We start from the raw sequence: 16,918 nt of genomic DNA, 5'->3' as shown, positions 1-16,918 counted from the left end.
CTCTGAGGTTTTGTTTGGGATTGCTTTGAATCTGCAGATAAACTTGGCAAGAATTGACATCTTATTATTGGGTCTTTTGACCCACAGATATGGCCTATCTCCATTTATCTAGGTCTTCTTTAGTGTTTTGTAGTTTTCAGTATACAAATATTGCACAATTTTTGTCAGATACATCCCTAAGTATTTCCTAGTTTTAATTGCTGTTATAAGTTGTACTTAAGTTTCTGATTGTTCGTTGCTACTATGCACTGATATAATTGATTTTTATATGTTGATCTTGTATACAACCTTGCTTAACTCTCTTCTTAGTTCTAGTAGCTTTTTTTAGACTTAGATTTTCTACGTATATGATCATGTCAGCAAATAGACAGTTTTATTTCATCCTTCCCCATCTGACTTCCTTCCCCCCCCACCTTGTCTTACTGCACTGGCTTAGAAATTCTAGGACAGTGTTGAACAGAAGTGGTGAGAGTTGATAGCCTTTCTTTGTTCTTTAGAGCATGGGTTAAGCATTCAGTCTTTTACCATTAAGTATGATGTTACTATAGATTTTTGTTTTTTATTAGTAGACTATTTTTTTAAAATAGGTTGTAGTAGATGCCCTTTATCAGGCTGAGTCTTAATTTCCTGAGAAGATTTTATCAAGAATGGGTGTTGTGTTTTGTGAGATACTTTTTCTGCATATATTGAGATAATTGTGTGTTTGTTTTAGTTTACTATATGGTGAACTGTGGCCTCTCCCACTGCGGAGCACAGGCTCCAGATGAGCAGGCTCAGCGGCCATGGCTCACGGGCCCAGCCACTCCGTGGCATGTGGGATCTTCCTGGACCGGGGCACGAACCCATGTCCCCTGCGTCAGCAGGCGGACTCTCAACCACTGCGCCACCAGGGAGCCCTCTATTGAGTTTTGAAGGTTAAACCACCTCTGCATTCCTGGGATAAAGATATTTAAATAATAAAAAAGTGTTTTTCACACATTTCTTACTTAGTTCCATTTCTGGTGCTGTTCATTCTTTTCTGTAGATCCAGCCTTCTGTCTGGTAACTTTTTTTTTTCTTTCTCCTGTTTGAAGGACTTAACATTTCTTAGAGTGTAGATCTGCTAATGATGAATTATTTCATCTTTCTTAAGGCTGAGAAACTCTTGTTGGTCATTTTTGAAAGTATTTTTGCTGGATATGGAATTCTATGTTATCAGTTTTTTCTTTCTAAGTATGTGGCTGCAACATTTTCTCACTTGCATGGTTTCCAACAAGGATTCTGCTCAAATTTTTTTTTTTTTTTTTTAAACCTCTTAGTTTAAACCAGGGATTGAACCCGCACCCTTGGCAGTGAAAATGTAGAGTCCTAACCACTGGCCGCCAGGGAATTATTTCCCTCTGCTCTAACTCTTATGCTTGTTTCTCTTATTGCTTTTCAGATTTTCTCTTTATCATTAGTTTTGAACAATTTTATTATGATGTGCTTTGGTATGGTTTAGTTCATATTTCTTATGCTTGGACTTCGTTGAGTCTTTTGCATCTGTATTTATAGTTTTCATCAGATTTTGTAAGATTCTGGCCATTATTTTTTCTTTCACCCCACCTCCTTGAGCGACTCTAGTTACACATAGATTAGGCTGTCTAACTCTGTCTCAGGGCTTATCTTTCATGTCTCTGTATTTAATCTTTTTACTTGTTGAACATATAGAATGCAGTTATATAAAATAACTTAACATTTTTGTCCACTAATTCTGATACCTGGGTCAGCTAGATTGGTTTCAGTTGATTGATTCATCTCTTCAATAAGGTTCATATTTTCCTGCTTCTTTGCCTACGTAGTTTTTAATTAAATTGTTCAGTGTGGATTTTGCCTTCTTGGATGCTGGATATTTTTCCATTTTTAAAATAAACATTCTTTAGATTTGCTTGGGACTCAGTTACCAGAAACAGTGTGATTTAAAGTCTAGCATGTGAGAATTGGTGCTATTCCCAGTCCTTCCTGAGCAACAGGCACTGTTCCCTCTGATTATTTCAGATGGTTCTTTCCTGGCTTTGGGTGGTTTCCTCACACACGTACATATTGATACTCTGCTGAATACACAAGGGGGAACAGATCCTCTGCAGATCTGTAGCATTTTCTCTTTGTATACCTCTCTTCTTTCCAGTGTTATATCCTAGCTACCTTGGTCATCCTGAATGCCCAGCTTCATTTCTTCAACTTAGGGAGTCTCCCAGCCTCCACTTGGATTCTATTCTGAGTTCCCTTCTCAGTGCCATGACCTGGGAGCTCTCCAGGCAGTAAGCTCAGGAAACCATAGGGCTCACTTCATTTCTTTCCTCTCTGTTAGGGATCACATCAATTCAGTATCTTAAGTTCTTGTTTTATTTATATATAAGTAAAATTACACACACCTACCTGCACTGGACAGTATATATAAACACATTACATATGCATGTGTATGAAGTGATTCAGGTTTTATATATATATATATATAAATTCTTCTTCCTACTCTTTTCCATTATGGTTTATTAGTTCCCTGTGCTATACAGTAGGACCTTGTTGTTTATCTATTTTATATATAGTAGTTTGTATCTGCTCATCCCAAACTCCTAGTCTATCCCTCTCCACCCCTCTTACCCCTTTCGTAAAACCACAAGTTTGTTCTCTATGTTTGAGTCTGTTTCTGTTTTGTAAATAAGTTCATTTGTATCATTTTAGATTCTACATATAAGTGATATCATATGGTATATGTCTTTCTCTTTCTGATTTCACTTAGTATGATAATCTCCAGGTCCATCCATGTAGCTGCAAATGGCATTATTTCATTCTTTTTTATGACTGAGTAGTATTCCATTGTGATACATACCACATCTTTATCCATTCATCTGTCGATGGACATTTAGGTTGCTTCCATGTCTTGGCTATTGTAAATAGTACTGCTGTGAACATAGGGGTGGGGTGCATGTATCTTTTCATATTAGAGATTTCTCTGCATATAGGCCCAGGGGTGGGATTGCTGAAAGTGCCCGCATATAACTGGCAAACCATTAGAGTGCAATTGGCTTTTCTGATTTATCCAGTCTTATTGTTTATGGCTGTAAATTCTTTGTCTTTAGAAATGCATGATCTTTTATAGAAATAGGTACATTGTGATAGTTTGTTCTTATCTTTGATTGAATTATCTTTTGAATGCATTTGTACTAGCTTCAATCATGTATTTATGATTTACTTTTGGAGGGGGGTAGTAGGTACTATAAAGCCTTCTTGGGTTTTATACTGGAGAGGCTCATAGGATATGAAAGAATAAATTTATTCTCTATTCTAATGGCCTGAGAAGCTGACTCTCTGGCCATATTTCTTACGTCAGAATATACCCAGTATGTATTTTGTTAATCTGTTTGGTGAAAGAGCATGTACTGAAGGGCATACCATATAGGCAGTAGTTTATTAATAGGGGAAGGAGAAACTTTGTACAGAATTTTGAATCTTAAAAAGAACTACTCAAACTTGAATTTTATTATATATTTACAGGAATTTTTTTTTTGTATTTGGAAAATTCTTAGAATTTAAAGGAAATTTTTTAGTTTATTTAACTCAAGTAGGAAAATTAAGGTTCATTTTGTGATTATTTCCAGGCTCTAACGTTTTGTGATGGCTGAGTTGAATTAGATATTCTGTCACCCTATGGTTAAATTGTGTTATGTTAACTTTGTTTTCCTTGTGTAAGCCTATGGACAAGCTGAACTGCCCTATCTTGTTAATTTTGTTTACTTATAAAATTGAACATTTTAATACATTTGCTTAGTGGTATTTCTCTATAGTGAATTGTTTGTTCATATAGCATTAATGTTTGGGTTTCTGCAAGTTTTTTTCTTCAATTTGTTGACTTCTTACATAACATTTGCATTTTGTCAAATGTTGAGATATTTTCCCTGTTGACTCTCAACTTAATATTTTTAACTACAGTTTTCCTCTCGTGATTTGTGAATATTCGGTAGGTTTGCTTCTGAAACGTTTAATGTGAAATACATGCCTGTGTTGTAGGTAAAGTGGAAACTTTATTCAAAACAAAGGAGAAATGTAAACAGGAAGTAGAATTATGTAGGAACACAGAGTTCTGGGCTGGAGATATAAATTTGGCATGATCGGTTGGTAGTTGAAGCCTTAGAATTGGATGAGATTTCCTACAGAGATGAATTTAGAAGGAGAAAGAAGGTGAGGACAGGATGGGTAGCACAGAAGGAAGGATTGGCCTTAGATGGAATGGGAGGAAAGATACACTTCCTTTATTGCAGTGGTTCTGAAGACTGCTTACATATTAGAATTGACTGAGGAGCATTTTCAAAATAAGGATTGATGATCAGATCCCACCTCACATGCCTAGAAACTTTTTTTTTTAATAAATTATTTATTTTTGGCTGCATTGGGTCTTCCTTGCTGCACGCAGGCTTTCTCTAGTTGCAGTAAGCAGGGGCTACTCTTCGATGTGGTGCACAGGCTTCTCATTGCAGTGGCTTCTCTTTGTTGCAGAGTATGGGCTCTAGGCGCACAGACTTCAGTAGTTGTGGCATGCAGGCTCAGTAGTTGTGGCTCACAGGCTCTAGAGCGCAGGTTTAGTAGTTGTGGCACACGGGCCTAGTTGCTCCACGGCATGTGGGATATTCCCAGACCAGGGCTCGAACCTGTGTCGCCTGCATTGGCAGGCAGATCCTTAACCACTGTACCACCAGGGAAGTCGCAAACTGGTATGTTTTAAATCCCCAGGTGATTTTAATGTGTGGCAAGAGTTAAGGACCGACCACTGCTTAGCATATATTTGTTTGTAGTAAGTCAGTGAATCTTGAACTTTTGTGTTTTTCAGAATCACTGGGAGGGCTTTCTAAGGCACAGTGGTTGACCCCTTCCTTAGTTTGATTCAGTAGGTATGGGTTGGAGCCTGAGAATTTGCATTTCTAACAAGTTTCTAGATGATGCTGAGAACCACTGTAACAGTAGGTGAAGGAAAGGAAACCCTTAGGAAAGATGGATGTAGATGCTGGTGGGCTTGTAGGTTTGCCCCTAGGAAGTTTAAGGAGTTTCTTTCTTAACGTTGCGTTGTTTATGATGTAGGCACGTTAGGGTCTCCACTAAGAGTGCTGCATGAGTAGTTGTAGTGTTAAGAGGGGTTTGAGGATTCTTAGGTGTTAAAATTGCCATCAGATGAGGGTGAAAGAACAAGTTGACTTTTTATTATATGTCAGTTACTTTTTTTTCACCTGAAGAAAGATCTCCTTGAATCTTAGTTTTGTCGTCTAATGAATATGCACTGTCCTCTTTTGTCACTGGAGCTGAATATTCTTCCTGTATATCTTTGACCATGTTATTGGTGAAAATATGTCAACAGGATAGATTCTCGGAGTATATAGATAGCTCTCTTCACACCGTCATCGTTAGCACCCTTGGGATAAAATTAGTTATATACATTCTGCCACATATGATTGTAAGCCATCTTATATTCATTAATGTAGTTCTTTTGGTTTCAGGTGAGTCGTTTTCACAATTTATTTCAAGGAAAGATGGTCTATCGTAAATGTATACTTGGAGAAGCTAAGTGATTACAGTTACATGGGGAGGAGGCGGCATGGTGTAAATGGACTGACACAGAAGCCTTGATTTCAAATCCAATCTTGTTTACCTGTGAACATCAGTTTCCTTATCTGTAAAATCAGAATACTAACTGTATCATAAAGTTACTAGACTGAAATGAGATAACAGATGTGAAAATTATTGATAAATTTTATGGAACGCCATAAATATTGTGGCAGGTGATATGAATATAAAATCACGTCTCTGCAGGTGATGCTTATTCTGCAATTGACAAATGTAAAACCAGTACATAAAAAGATTTTTATGATGGTAGGGTCTACACAGGCATTCCTTGACTTTGAATGCTTTTTGCATTATATACTACTCTGTGTTATCTTTAGCTCCCATGCTTTTAGCTGTTGATGGTTTATTGATAGAATTCACCGCCTCCTGTCCTACGTCCACCCTGAAAACAAAATAAACAAAACAAACAGAAAAAATCCAACTCCTAAGGTTGATAATGTACACCTCATTAAATTGAAGGAAAATAGTATGAGAGCTAATTTGTGTCTTTTGCCCTGTTTATTATTAAACTAGTTTTTAATTGGGTACATGAGTTCCAAAGATTAACATTCTCTTTGTATATGAATGTTCATTAAAATACTATGTACTTCTAATAACTTCTTATATACACAGAGATTTGTTTTGACAAGTGTACACCATTTCTTGAACACTTACTCCATAGCCATGAAATAGAATATTGTTTTTATGTACTTGGGGTTTATAAAGAAGTATTCTACCCTTTGCAGAACATCGAGAAAATAGAATGTTCTTTCTGTTCTAAACTGTTAAACTAATAGATCTTTGTTAGACACATACTGCCTGAAAACACAGGCATGCAGTTTATAGGGAAACGATGTTATCCTTCTGTCATGTTTGGATTCCGTATGTGTAAGCTGATCATGCCAGTCATCTCAACCCTATTAAGTTGAATGATATTTGTTTATTAAATAGAAAGACATTATCCATAGATTCACTGTATTTGAACTGTTCATCTCAGTATGGATTGAAACCCTTATTCTCTATAGTGTACTTAAATGGTTACAAATCATAAACAATATACTCACCAAGCACATGGAAGTTTATTTTGATTAATTTTCTCACATTTTGGTTGTTGGAATTTTACAGTATTAAACAGGCTCTTGAAATTATTGTTGATGTGAGTTATTGAAGATTGACTTAATTTCTCATGTTTTTATTTTTCAGAATTTCTGTGAACATTTGAATTTACTAACAGCATTCAGTAAACTAATTCTAAAGTTTTCCTCCTTGTTTTTCTTTCTTATGTGCATCTTAAAGACTGGTTTTAAGGGGTGTGGCAGGACGTTCTGGACTCGATGAGTTTCCACTGAAATGTCGGAGAAGTCAGGCCAGAACACAAAAGCAAAGGATGGGAAAAAGTATGCGACACTCAGTTTATTTAATACTTACAAGGGTAAATCATTAGAAACTCAGAAAACCACAGGTGAGTAAAATCAAGTGGCATTTATATTTTTTATAGTTTTCATGGTTTTGTTTTATTACTATAAATGACACACTAGAGCTATTGCTATTAGGATCTAGGGCAAACATATGTTAATGCAGCCCTGTTTACATTGGGCTTTTTATATACGTACACATCTTTGAAGGGATATGAATTTTTTTAAGTTGAAAATTTATAAATGTTATAAAATATGTTTTTTTTCCTGTTTGTTGTCATCAGAAAATAAATAAAACTATGTGGTTCCAAAAGGGAGACTTGGTCAATGAGATTAATAGGCATAAATATTAGTGGATTTATTCTACCACTTTTAGTTATGGAGTAGAGAGTCCTGTGGTTCTTAGTTTTGTTTTGTTTTTTAATACCTTGAACCCAGTGTTTACAGTGAAGAGTGAAAACTGGACCATGTACACATGATAGCTGTATGGTGCATTAACAGTGTTCATTATGTACATAAAGGTAGCATATTTCTTCTTTTCTAAAATTTATTCAAGTATAGTTGATTTACAGTAGTGTTAATTTCTGTGGTACAGAAAAGTGATTCCATTATACGTATACATACAATCTTTTCATATTATTTTCCATTATGGTTTATCACAGGATATTGAATACAGTAGGACCTTGTTGTTTATCCATTCTGTATTTAATAGTTTGCATCTGCTAACCCCAAACTCCCAGTTCACCCCCCCCACTCCCCTCCCCCTTGGCAACCATGAGTCTGTCCTCTATGTCTGTGAGTCTGTTTCATATCATGTTTATTTAACATACGAAGTTTCGAGTTTAAAATCGATTCCCTGGAAAAATTAAAAAACAGCATGGTCAGTGTTTTCTTTTTTGTAGTTTATAGGGTTCAGTTGTTAGAATTTTCTTTTTTTAATGTATGTTCTATTTTATTTATTTTCTGTATACTCTATTTATTTATTTATTTTTGGCTGCCTTGGGTCTTTGTTGCTGCACGCGGGCTTTCTCTAGTTGTGGCGAGCGGGGGCTACTCTTCATTGTGGTTCCCAGGCTTCTCATTGCGGTGGCTTCTCTTGTTGCAGAGCATGGGCTCTAGGTGTGCGGGCTTCAGTAGTTGTGGTGCATGGGCTCAGTAGTTGTAGCTCATGGGCTTAGTTGCTCCGCGGCATGTGGGATCTTCCTGGACCAGGGCTTGAACCCGTGTCCCGTGCATCGGCAGGTGGATTCTTAACCACTGCGCCACCAGGGAAGCCCAGAAGCGTGGAGTCTTAACCACCGGACTGCCAGGGAAGTCCCAGTTATTAGAATTTTAAAAGCATCTGTTCAGTGGCTTGATAGTTAATTTTAATATAATTTCTACGTTGGGTTATGTTGCAGGTTTGTGGCTTAGTTTTAATTTTTTCATTTTAAAATAGAAAATAATAATTCAAGATTCCGTTAATTCCTCTTGTCTTTTTATTTTGTTTTAAGAATAAAATAGTTACTAAGAAAGTTGATGTTACTGATCTTTAGTTGCAGCTCGACATGGATTGCAGAGTCTTGGAAAAGTTGGTATTTCACGGCGTATGCCTCCACCTGCTAACCTCCCAAGTCTCAAAGCGGAAAACAAAGGCAATGATCCTAATGTGAACATCGTACCTAAAGATGGCACAGGATGGGCATCAAAACAAGAGCAACACGAAGAAGAAAAGTGAGTCAAAGTCTGTTAAAGAATGAAATCATTCCCCTTTCTTTGTGGGAACTTATGTTTGAGTTCGTTACGTGCTAGGTGTTGTGCTATGCCCTTTTTTATATAATCAACTTTAGTGTTTTATATAGTCAACTTTTGTGTAATTTTTCCTATGCGTGGGTTTAGTGGCAGTATTTTTATGTGTCAGGGTAGAACAGTTGACAGAATTGCTAATCACAGTTTTCCTTGTATCATACACTGTCGGGCTCCCTCCTATCCCATCTTCACCAAATCAGGCATTCTCTTTCTAAAATGATTTAAGAGTTGATTCTGTTAACTACTTTTCATGAAGCTAAGAGCTTCTGTCTGCCTGATTCATTGAAACTATACCTGATGCACATCATAGGTGCTCAGGTAATATTATTTGAATGAATAAAGAATTCACAAGAAAGCTGGCGTGGAATTAGTAATATCCCGCTTAATCATCATTCATTCAATAAATACTTAGCATTCTGTGTCATGGATTATTCAGGGCTCTTGGTTTATTAAATGACCAGTCTAAGTAGTGGTAGTTTTTAAAAATAAGACAAGAACATGAGTACTTAATGCTTTTTGCCTATATCTGTTACTAAATTTCTATATTCTGGTTTGGGGAGCTTTATATAATAAATACAACTGCTTGGGTGAAGCTTACTAAAGACTTATTGTTCTCTACTTCTTAGTTGTTATAGAATTATTTTATAGTAGCAAGTCAGTTTTAGGTCCAAGTATACCAGAAATATATTGCATTTCTTAAGCCTGTTAACTGCCTTTTTCATTTTTAAGCCTTAACTCATTACAAGAGTTGAATAAAACTGTAGACCCCTTTAAAACACCTTTTACTTGTGGGGATGCATCAGGCAGGTTGCTGTTACCTCTTTTGATTAACAGTAATATGTACAGTGGTGAAACTGTTGACTGCCAAATGGAGAGCTTGCTTAGCCTTAGCCCCTGGTTAATCCCACCAATCCAGACTGTATGTATGACTATAATGTTATTCCTAATTATAAATGTTCACTTCTTCAAAGCAAATTTTTGGTAGCTATGTTCAGTAATGAGTGCTTCTTTTTTATCTTTCTTTCTTTCTTTCTTTCTCTTCTTTCCTTCCTTCCTTCTTCCCCTCCTCCCTCCCTCCCTTCCTCCCCTTTTCTTTCCAAAGTTAAAAACAAAGCTGTTATCTCCTTGGGTTATTCATGGGTAGAAATGAAAGGGGACAAAATTTAAAGGAATGTTGCAGAGGGAAAACATGGTGGCGTGCATCTGAGTAAATATGTAGCCAAAATAATTTGTATACAGATTTAGCTTAAATGCAATATTTATTTTATTTAAACATATAATATCTGAAATAATGGATTCATATTTTTTTTAAGAGCACCAGAAGTTCCACCAGCACAACCAAAACCTGGGGTTGCAGCTCCCCCAGAAGTAGCACCTGCTCCCAAATCATGGGCCAGTAACAAGCAAGGTGGGCAAGGAGATGGTAAGTGGACATTAGCTGGGGAAACTGGTTAGGTTTGATAGTTACTGAACAGCCATGCAGGAGGTAAGGGGCGAATTATGGTGTTTTGGCAGGGGTAGAGAACACTGTCAAAAGATATTATCAGGCCCTGAAAAAAAGGGTCTTGTAAAAATTCTCTTGGGCTACTTAAGTTTCAGTGTTAAGAGCCATGTATGAGCCAATAATAGGGATTAAAGAAGGAGTCTTTAAGGTACCTTGTGCCCCACATTACCCTGTCTTTACCCTACATGACCAGAAAAAATCTTGTGCCTTCAGCTCTGAGACATAAAAGTACCCAGACGTTATGTTGATTGCTAGAAACCATATTATTTTCCATCTGTGCCCCTAAACCTCTTTTGTTTCAAATATGCTGTTCACGATTTCCGTGGTAGAGTAGACCTAGAGAGTAACCATAAAGCACAGTAGCTGTAATACTTTCCTCCCTACTAGAAATGATTGGAATCCCCAACAAAACTTAATTTTCCCACTTGCAAAACATATCTATAAAACATTGTATGGAAAAACCCATCTGGGCCCTCAAGCTAATAAAATCAGCTCTTTTAAATTTATGGAAGTATAAAAATAAATAGGCGGGCAGGTAGGTAGATAGGTGAATGAGTGAATAGTGAGGTGCAATCAGTATCTCCGCAATAAATTAAAATGAAGCATTTTAGTCTCACCATGATACTTGTGTTGATTCATAAATTCTAGCAATATTATTTGAACTGATTCTTAGAGTTATTTATTAGTAAAGGAATTTTACTTATGTTGAAAATGAAAGGAGTCATAATAAAAGAGAAACAGAAGTGAAATTCTCCTTACTTTCTTCATTATCTTTAATGAGTCCACTGGAACAATGTCTGGCAGATTCCTTTCTTAGATTTTTATTTCTTCATGGCTGTTCATTAACTTTCCAAGGGATTCTAATTCTAGATAAATTTAAAAGTTTTATGGATACAAACAGTCATCGTTGAAATGTGGAATAAATTATCAAAAAAAGACAGCTCTATCCTGGGAGGGTTTTTGAATTATCTTCAGTATAAAAGTTACATGTAATGTTTTTTAAAAAATATCCATAGGAATCCAGGTGAATAGTCATTTTCAGCAAGAATTTCCCAGCCTGCAGGCAGCTGGGGATCAAGAAAAAAAAGAAAAAGAATCAATTGATGACAGCTATGGACCTGGACCCAGTTTACGCCCACCAAGTAAGAATACTTTCTGTTTAATAAAAATACAGAATGAGATTATATTTGTGTTTTATCTTGTGATATAACCTCCTGTCTGCTATTGTTGTATGTATGATGACTCACCTAGTTTGAAAAGGCAGATAGTAACTGTAGTTGCTTGCCACTCAAGTATGGTTTTTACATGAACAGCATCAGTTTAACTTGAGAACTTGTTGGAAGTATATGTCTTGGGCCTCACACCCAACCTACTAAATCAAAAGTCAGCATTTTAACAAGATGCCTAGGTGACTTGTTTGCACATGAATATTTGGTCATTTTTACAATAGTAAAATTTTTTAGCACACATCCCCAATATGCAAATATTTGTTTATAATTTATATCCATTCGTTTGCTTTCTGTTAATATTCTGAAATCAAACCAAGGAACCAGTCAATTTGGATAGTAAGAGATACTCGTATTATGTACATTATAAAGCAGAAACTAAAAATAGAAATATAAAATCTTTGAGAGATTTTAAAACATCTTATTAATTATATTGGATTCATAGTGTTGTCACCAAATATCTCAAAGAACCCTGTACCATGTACAAGTTCCTATTTACAGTAATGATTACAAATCCATGTTTTTGATAACCTAATACATTTTCTATCTCTTTGGCTCATTTCTTGCCAGGTCTGGGTAAATCACCTTGTTTAATTTTTATTTTTAATTACTGTAATGCTGTTGATGAGTTTGTATTAGGAATAGATGTGTCAGCTCCACTGTTCTCTTGTTTAGTTTCTTTTCACCAGTTACCTGTTGCTGTGTAACAAATTTGGCAGCTTAAAAAGACAAACTGAGCTGGGCTTACCATTTCACACAGTATCTGAGGGTCAGGAATCTGGGAGCCACTTAGCTGGGGGTTCTAGCTCAGGTCTTTTTGGTTCTCTGTCAACAGAATTGCAGTGAAACTGTCATCTGATGCTGACTTGACTAGGGCTGCTGTTTTAAGCTCTCTTATGGTGGCTCATTTGTATGTGGGCGGCTCACAACGGATTTCCCTAGGAAAAATAAGGAGGGACAGACAGACATCTCTCACCCGAGATGGAACCCCTAGGCTTTCATACATGGCCTGTTCTCAGAGAAGACAGCCAACACTCCTGCCTTATTCTACAGGTTACACAGACCAATCCTGGTACACTGCTGAGAGGGGACTACACAGGGTGTGAATAGCAGGAGGTAGAGACCATTCGAACCAAACAAGATTTCCTTGTAAAACCATTTATCTCTTTTATTTGGTTAAGTGTAGTTGAATCAGGTAATGCAGTCACTAAATCTGCTCACTTGGGCACATGTAACTAGCAATAGTAGACTGAAAACGAATGAGAGCATGCATCACTGTCAATCCTTCTGGGTTATGGAACTCCCTCTGCCCTTCTTCAGGACACCTCAGGTATAACAGTGATTTTAATCTCTGTATCAAAAATTGGTGAAGCTTAATAGGGAAGTTCTAATATTTTCTTCCCTGACCCCAGTATTTGCTTTTGGTGGTACCCTCTGAGGCAGGGGTCCCCAACCCTTGGGCTGCAGACCAGTACCAGTCCACAGCCTGTTAGGAACCAGGCCACACAGCAGGAGGTGAGCGGCTGGCGAGTGAGGAAGCTTCATCTCCCATCACTCGCTCCCCATCACTCGCATTACCACCTGAACCATTACCCCCCTCCCCACGTTCGTGGAAAAATTGTCTTCCATGAAACCGGTCCCTGGTGGCAAAAAGGTTGGGGACCACTGCTCTGAGGTACATCCTCTCTGCTTTGGAAGCCACTGCTCTTGACTACCTAAACACCTTCAAAGTCTAAATTTCTAGTACAGCCTAGATTAGACTTTCACTATTCCTTCACTATGCTTACTTGCTTAACTTCTCTTGAAATGTGCCTAGTTTGGTTTCACTCTGTTCCATTTTCAGATTTTTTTCTTATTTTTTCTCTCTCTTCATACCAGATGTTGCTTGTTGGAGAGATGGTGGTAAATCTGCTAGTTCGCCTTTAACATCTGACCAAGATGAAAAGTCTGGCCAGGATGAAAGCACAGCTGGAACATCAGAGCAAAATGATATCCTCAAAGTGGTGGAAAAGAGGATAGCTTGTGGTCCTCCACAGGCTAAACTGAATGGACAACAGCCTGCCCTTGCTTCCCAATACAGAGCTATGATGCCTTCTTACGTGAGTATTGTTGAATCAGCAAGTGGTTAAATAAGAGGTTTTTGATCTGGATTCCAAGGAAAGAATTGGAATGGGAAAAAGTTGAAGTCTTTATTTTCATTAACATCTAACTAAAAATTAAAATTTTCTTTGATTATGAATTTAGGAATCAAATCACAGAAAGTATCAGTAGTACCCATGTTTTATCCTTAGGGATCATAGGTATTTTCATATCACATTACATTGTTTTTAGGTATTGCAAATATTGTTTATACTCAGCATTCCTTCAAAATAGTTATTAGTGTTATTTAATGAAGCACATACATTACTGTATCACAAATTTGTTTTTTAAATATTGTGGTAACAGAATTTTAGTATAATTGTTTCCGTAGTAATACTGTGTTTTTAATTATACATTTAAAAACATTTCTGTGAGAAGAGGTCCGTAAGATTTATCAGACTGCCAGAGGGATTGTTCATGGCACAAGAAAAGGTTAATACCTGCTTTAGTTCTAAAGTTTTTATTAGTATACCTTGAATTTTTAAAAAAAATCTTTTTATAATGGAATATTTTTAACATTCAAAAATAGAAATGATAAAAGAAAGCGTGAGCTTTCTTCAGTGGTTATCGATTTGTGGTCCATCTTTTTTACCTGTTTCTCACCACCTGGGATTACTAAAATCCTAGATATATCATCTCATCCATATATATTTTAGGTTATATTTTAAAAGATAAAGACTAGGGGAACATTCACAGTGCTTGGTAACAGTACCATTACCACACCTAAAAAGAAATTCTTATTTATTTATTTATTTAATTTTTTTTTTTTTTTTTGGCTGCGTGGGGTCTTCGTTGCTGCGTGCGGGCTTTCTCTAGTTGTGGTGAGCGGGAGCTACTCTTTGTTGAGGTGCATGAGCTTCTCATTGCAGTGGCTTCTCTTATTGTGGAACACAGGCTCTAGGCTTGCGGGCTTCAGTAGTTGCGGCATGTGAGCTCAGTAGTTGTGGCATGTGAACTCAGTAGTTGTGGCTTGCAGGCTCTAGAGCGCAGGCTCAGTAATTGTGGCACACAGGCTTAATTGCTCCGCGGCATGTGGGATCTTCTTGGACCAGGGATCGAACCCGTGTCCCCTGCATTGGCAGGTGGATTCTTAACCACTGTGCCACCAGGGAAGTCCCTGAAAATTCTTTTTAAAATACCAAGTCAATATTCTAGTTTCCCTGATTATCTCATAATTAGGATCCAGGTAACATCTATTCTTGAGATGGTTTATATTTTTCTTAGTAATCTTCTTACCTATGGGTACCTCTTTTCCTTTATCGCTTGTTTTCTTTGGAGCATACCTATTACAATTTATTTGTTTTCCTGTACAGTTTCTCATAGTCTGGATTTTGCTGATTCTATCTTTGTAGTTTCATTTAATATATACTTCTGAGGGGAATTCCCTGGCGGTCCAGTGGTTAAGACTCCATACTCACAATACAGGCACGGGTTCGATCCCTGGTCAGGGAACTAAGATCCTGCATGCCACACGGTGCAGCCAAAAAGAAAAAAAGAAAAAAGAAACAAAACTTAATAGTGGTTGCTTCTTGGGCAGGGGAAATTTAAAAAATAAATATATATATATACACACACACATACATATACACTCACACACATATATATATACTTTTGACCCCCATATTTCCTATAAATCAGTAGTTAGATTTGGTGCCCTCATTCATTCGTTTGCTCTCAGTCTACTGTGAAATTATATGGCAAGTTACATGTGCTCAAGTAAATAACTTTACATTTTTTGAGAAAACCATTAATCTCAAAGGAAAGAACCATCTAGTTCATACATTTATTTTTCTTATGACTTAACTCCTAAGTAGTCAAGGTCCAACCATATTTTCTATTTTTTCTTTGTATCATTATTACTTAACCATTCTAAGGTAGAGGGAAATAAATTATTAAATACAATTACTTGTTAAATATTTTCTTAGAAATTTGGGGTGTATGATAAAACAGTCTTATGTGCTAACCTGACCTTGAATAATGATTTGCATCCAAATACTTGTCTCCTAAGATTTTTCAAATTGTGCTTCCAAGGACCCCTGCCTGAATTTCCGGGCGTAGGGGTGGAATGGGATAAGGGGGAAGGTAAGAGGGGAGACCAAGTGAGCTTTGTTCCCAATTTCATCAATGAGTTTATTCAAATAAAATGTTTCACTAAACAAAAACATTTAAAACACCATTATTATGTGTTGAGAACTTATAGTTGTTTCTGCATTTTTTTTTTTTTCTGGCTGTGTTGGGTCTTCGTTGCTACGCGCAGGCTTTCTCTAGTTGCGCGAGCATGGGCTACTCTTTGTTGCAGTGTGTGGGCTTCTAATTGGGTGGCTTCTCGTTGCGGAGCACAGGCTCTAGGCGTGTGGGCTTCAGTAGTTGCGGCATGCAGGTCCTAGAGCACATGGGCTTCAGTAGTTGCGGCATGCAGGCTCAGTAGTTGCAGCGTACGGGCTCTAGGGCACGCAGGCTTCAGTAGTTGTGGCTCGCAGGCTCTAAAAAGTTGGGGTGTATGCAACTCTAGTGCAGGCTCAGTGGTTGTGGCGCACGGCTTAGTTGCTCTGTGGCATGTGGGATCTTCCAAGACTAGGAATCAAACCCATGTGTCCTGCATTGGCAGGCGGATTCTTAACCACTGCTTGTTGCGGAGCACAGGCTCTAGGCACAGGCTTCAGTAGTTGCGGCACGTGGGCCCTAGAGTGCATGGGATTCAGTAGTTGCGGCTTGCGGGCTCTAGGGCACGCAGGCTTCAGTAGTTGTGGCTCACAGGCTCTAAAAAGTTGGGGTGTATGCAACTCTAGTGCAGGCTCAGTAGTTGTGGCAGATGGGCTTAGTTGCTCCATGGCATGTGGGATCTTCCAGGACTAGGAATCAAACTCGTGTCCCCTGCATTGGCAGGCGGATTCTTAACCACTGCACCACCAGGGGAGTCCCCTGTTTATGCAGTTTTTGTGGCAAATTCCTAAATTTCAAACATTTATTAATACCACATGAAATTAATATCTATGCCTAAATAATCAGAAAGATCTAATGCAACTTATCCTATGAACATTTGCCTCCAATATTGTATTTGCTAATTTCAGTGTAAAGTGTGATGCAACCGAAAATTCTCCAGTGCTCCCCAAACAAAAAGCGTCTCCTGTTGTGTTTCAGCTGTTGCTTATCTTAATTAACTTTTGCTCCAACCCTGCTTAGAAATTTCTTATTTACACAGCACAATCATATAAACATAGCCTTTCTTCTAGTAT

At 37.5% G+C, this 16,918-nt stretch overlaps 1 protein-coding gene across 13 annotated transcripts in view; it reads left to right on the top strand.

The window, feature by feature from the left end:
• The window catches only part of PRRC2C (proline rich coiled-coil 2C), a 98,049-nt gene that overhangs the window by 20,631 nt on the left and 60,500 nt on the right, over nt 1-16,918 (top strand). For 8 of the 13 annotated variants that reach the window (XM_029230978.1, XM_029230969.1, XM_029230975.1 and 5 more), the window contains exons 2-6: nt 6,907-7,072; nt 8,561-8,738; nt 10,127-10,236; nt 11,334-11,459; nt 13,422-13,642. In XM_029230978.1, coding sequence (XP_029086811.1) covers nt 6,961-7,072; nt 8,561-8,738; nt 10,127-10,236; nt 11,334-11,459; nt 13,422-13,642 — 747 coding nt within the window. In that variant the 5' untranslated portion in view covers nt 6,907-6,960. The remainder of the gene's footprint in view (nt 1-6,906; nt 7,073-8,560; nt 8,739-10,126; nt 10,237-11,333; nt 11,460-13,421; nt 13,643-16,918) is intronic. The other 5 variants (XM_029230970.1, XM_029230980.1, XM_029230973.1 and 2 more) reach the window with 3 other exon arrangements.

The sequence above is a fragment of the Monodon monoceros genome, unplaced genomic scaffold (assembly GCF_005190385.1).
Source record: "Monodon monoceros isolate NGI ecotype Baffin Bay Population unplaced genomic scaffold, NGI_Narwhal_1 Super_Scaffold_18, whole genome shotgun sequence".
NCBI classification, from domain to species: Eukaryota; Metazoa; Chordata; class Mammalia; order Artiodactyla; family Monodontidae; genus Monodon; species Monodon monoceros.
Note: the sequence above shows the minus strand (reverse complement) of the source record. Positions and strands in the feature narration are given on the sequence as shown.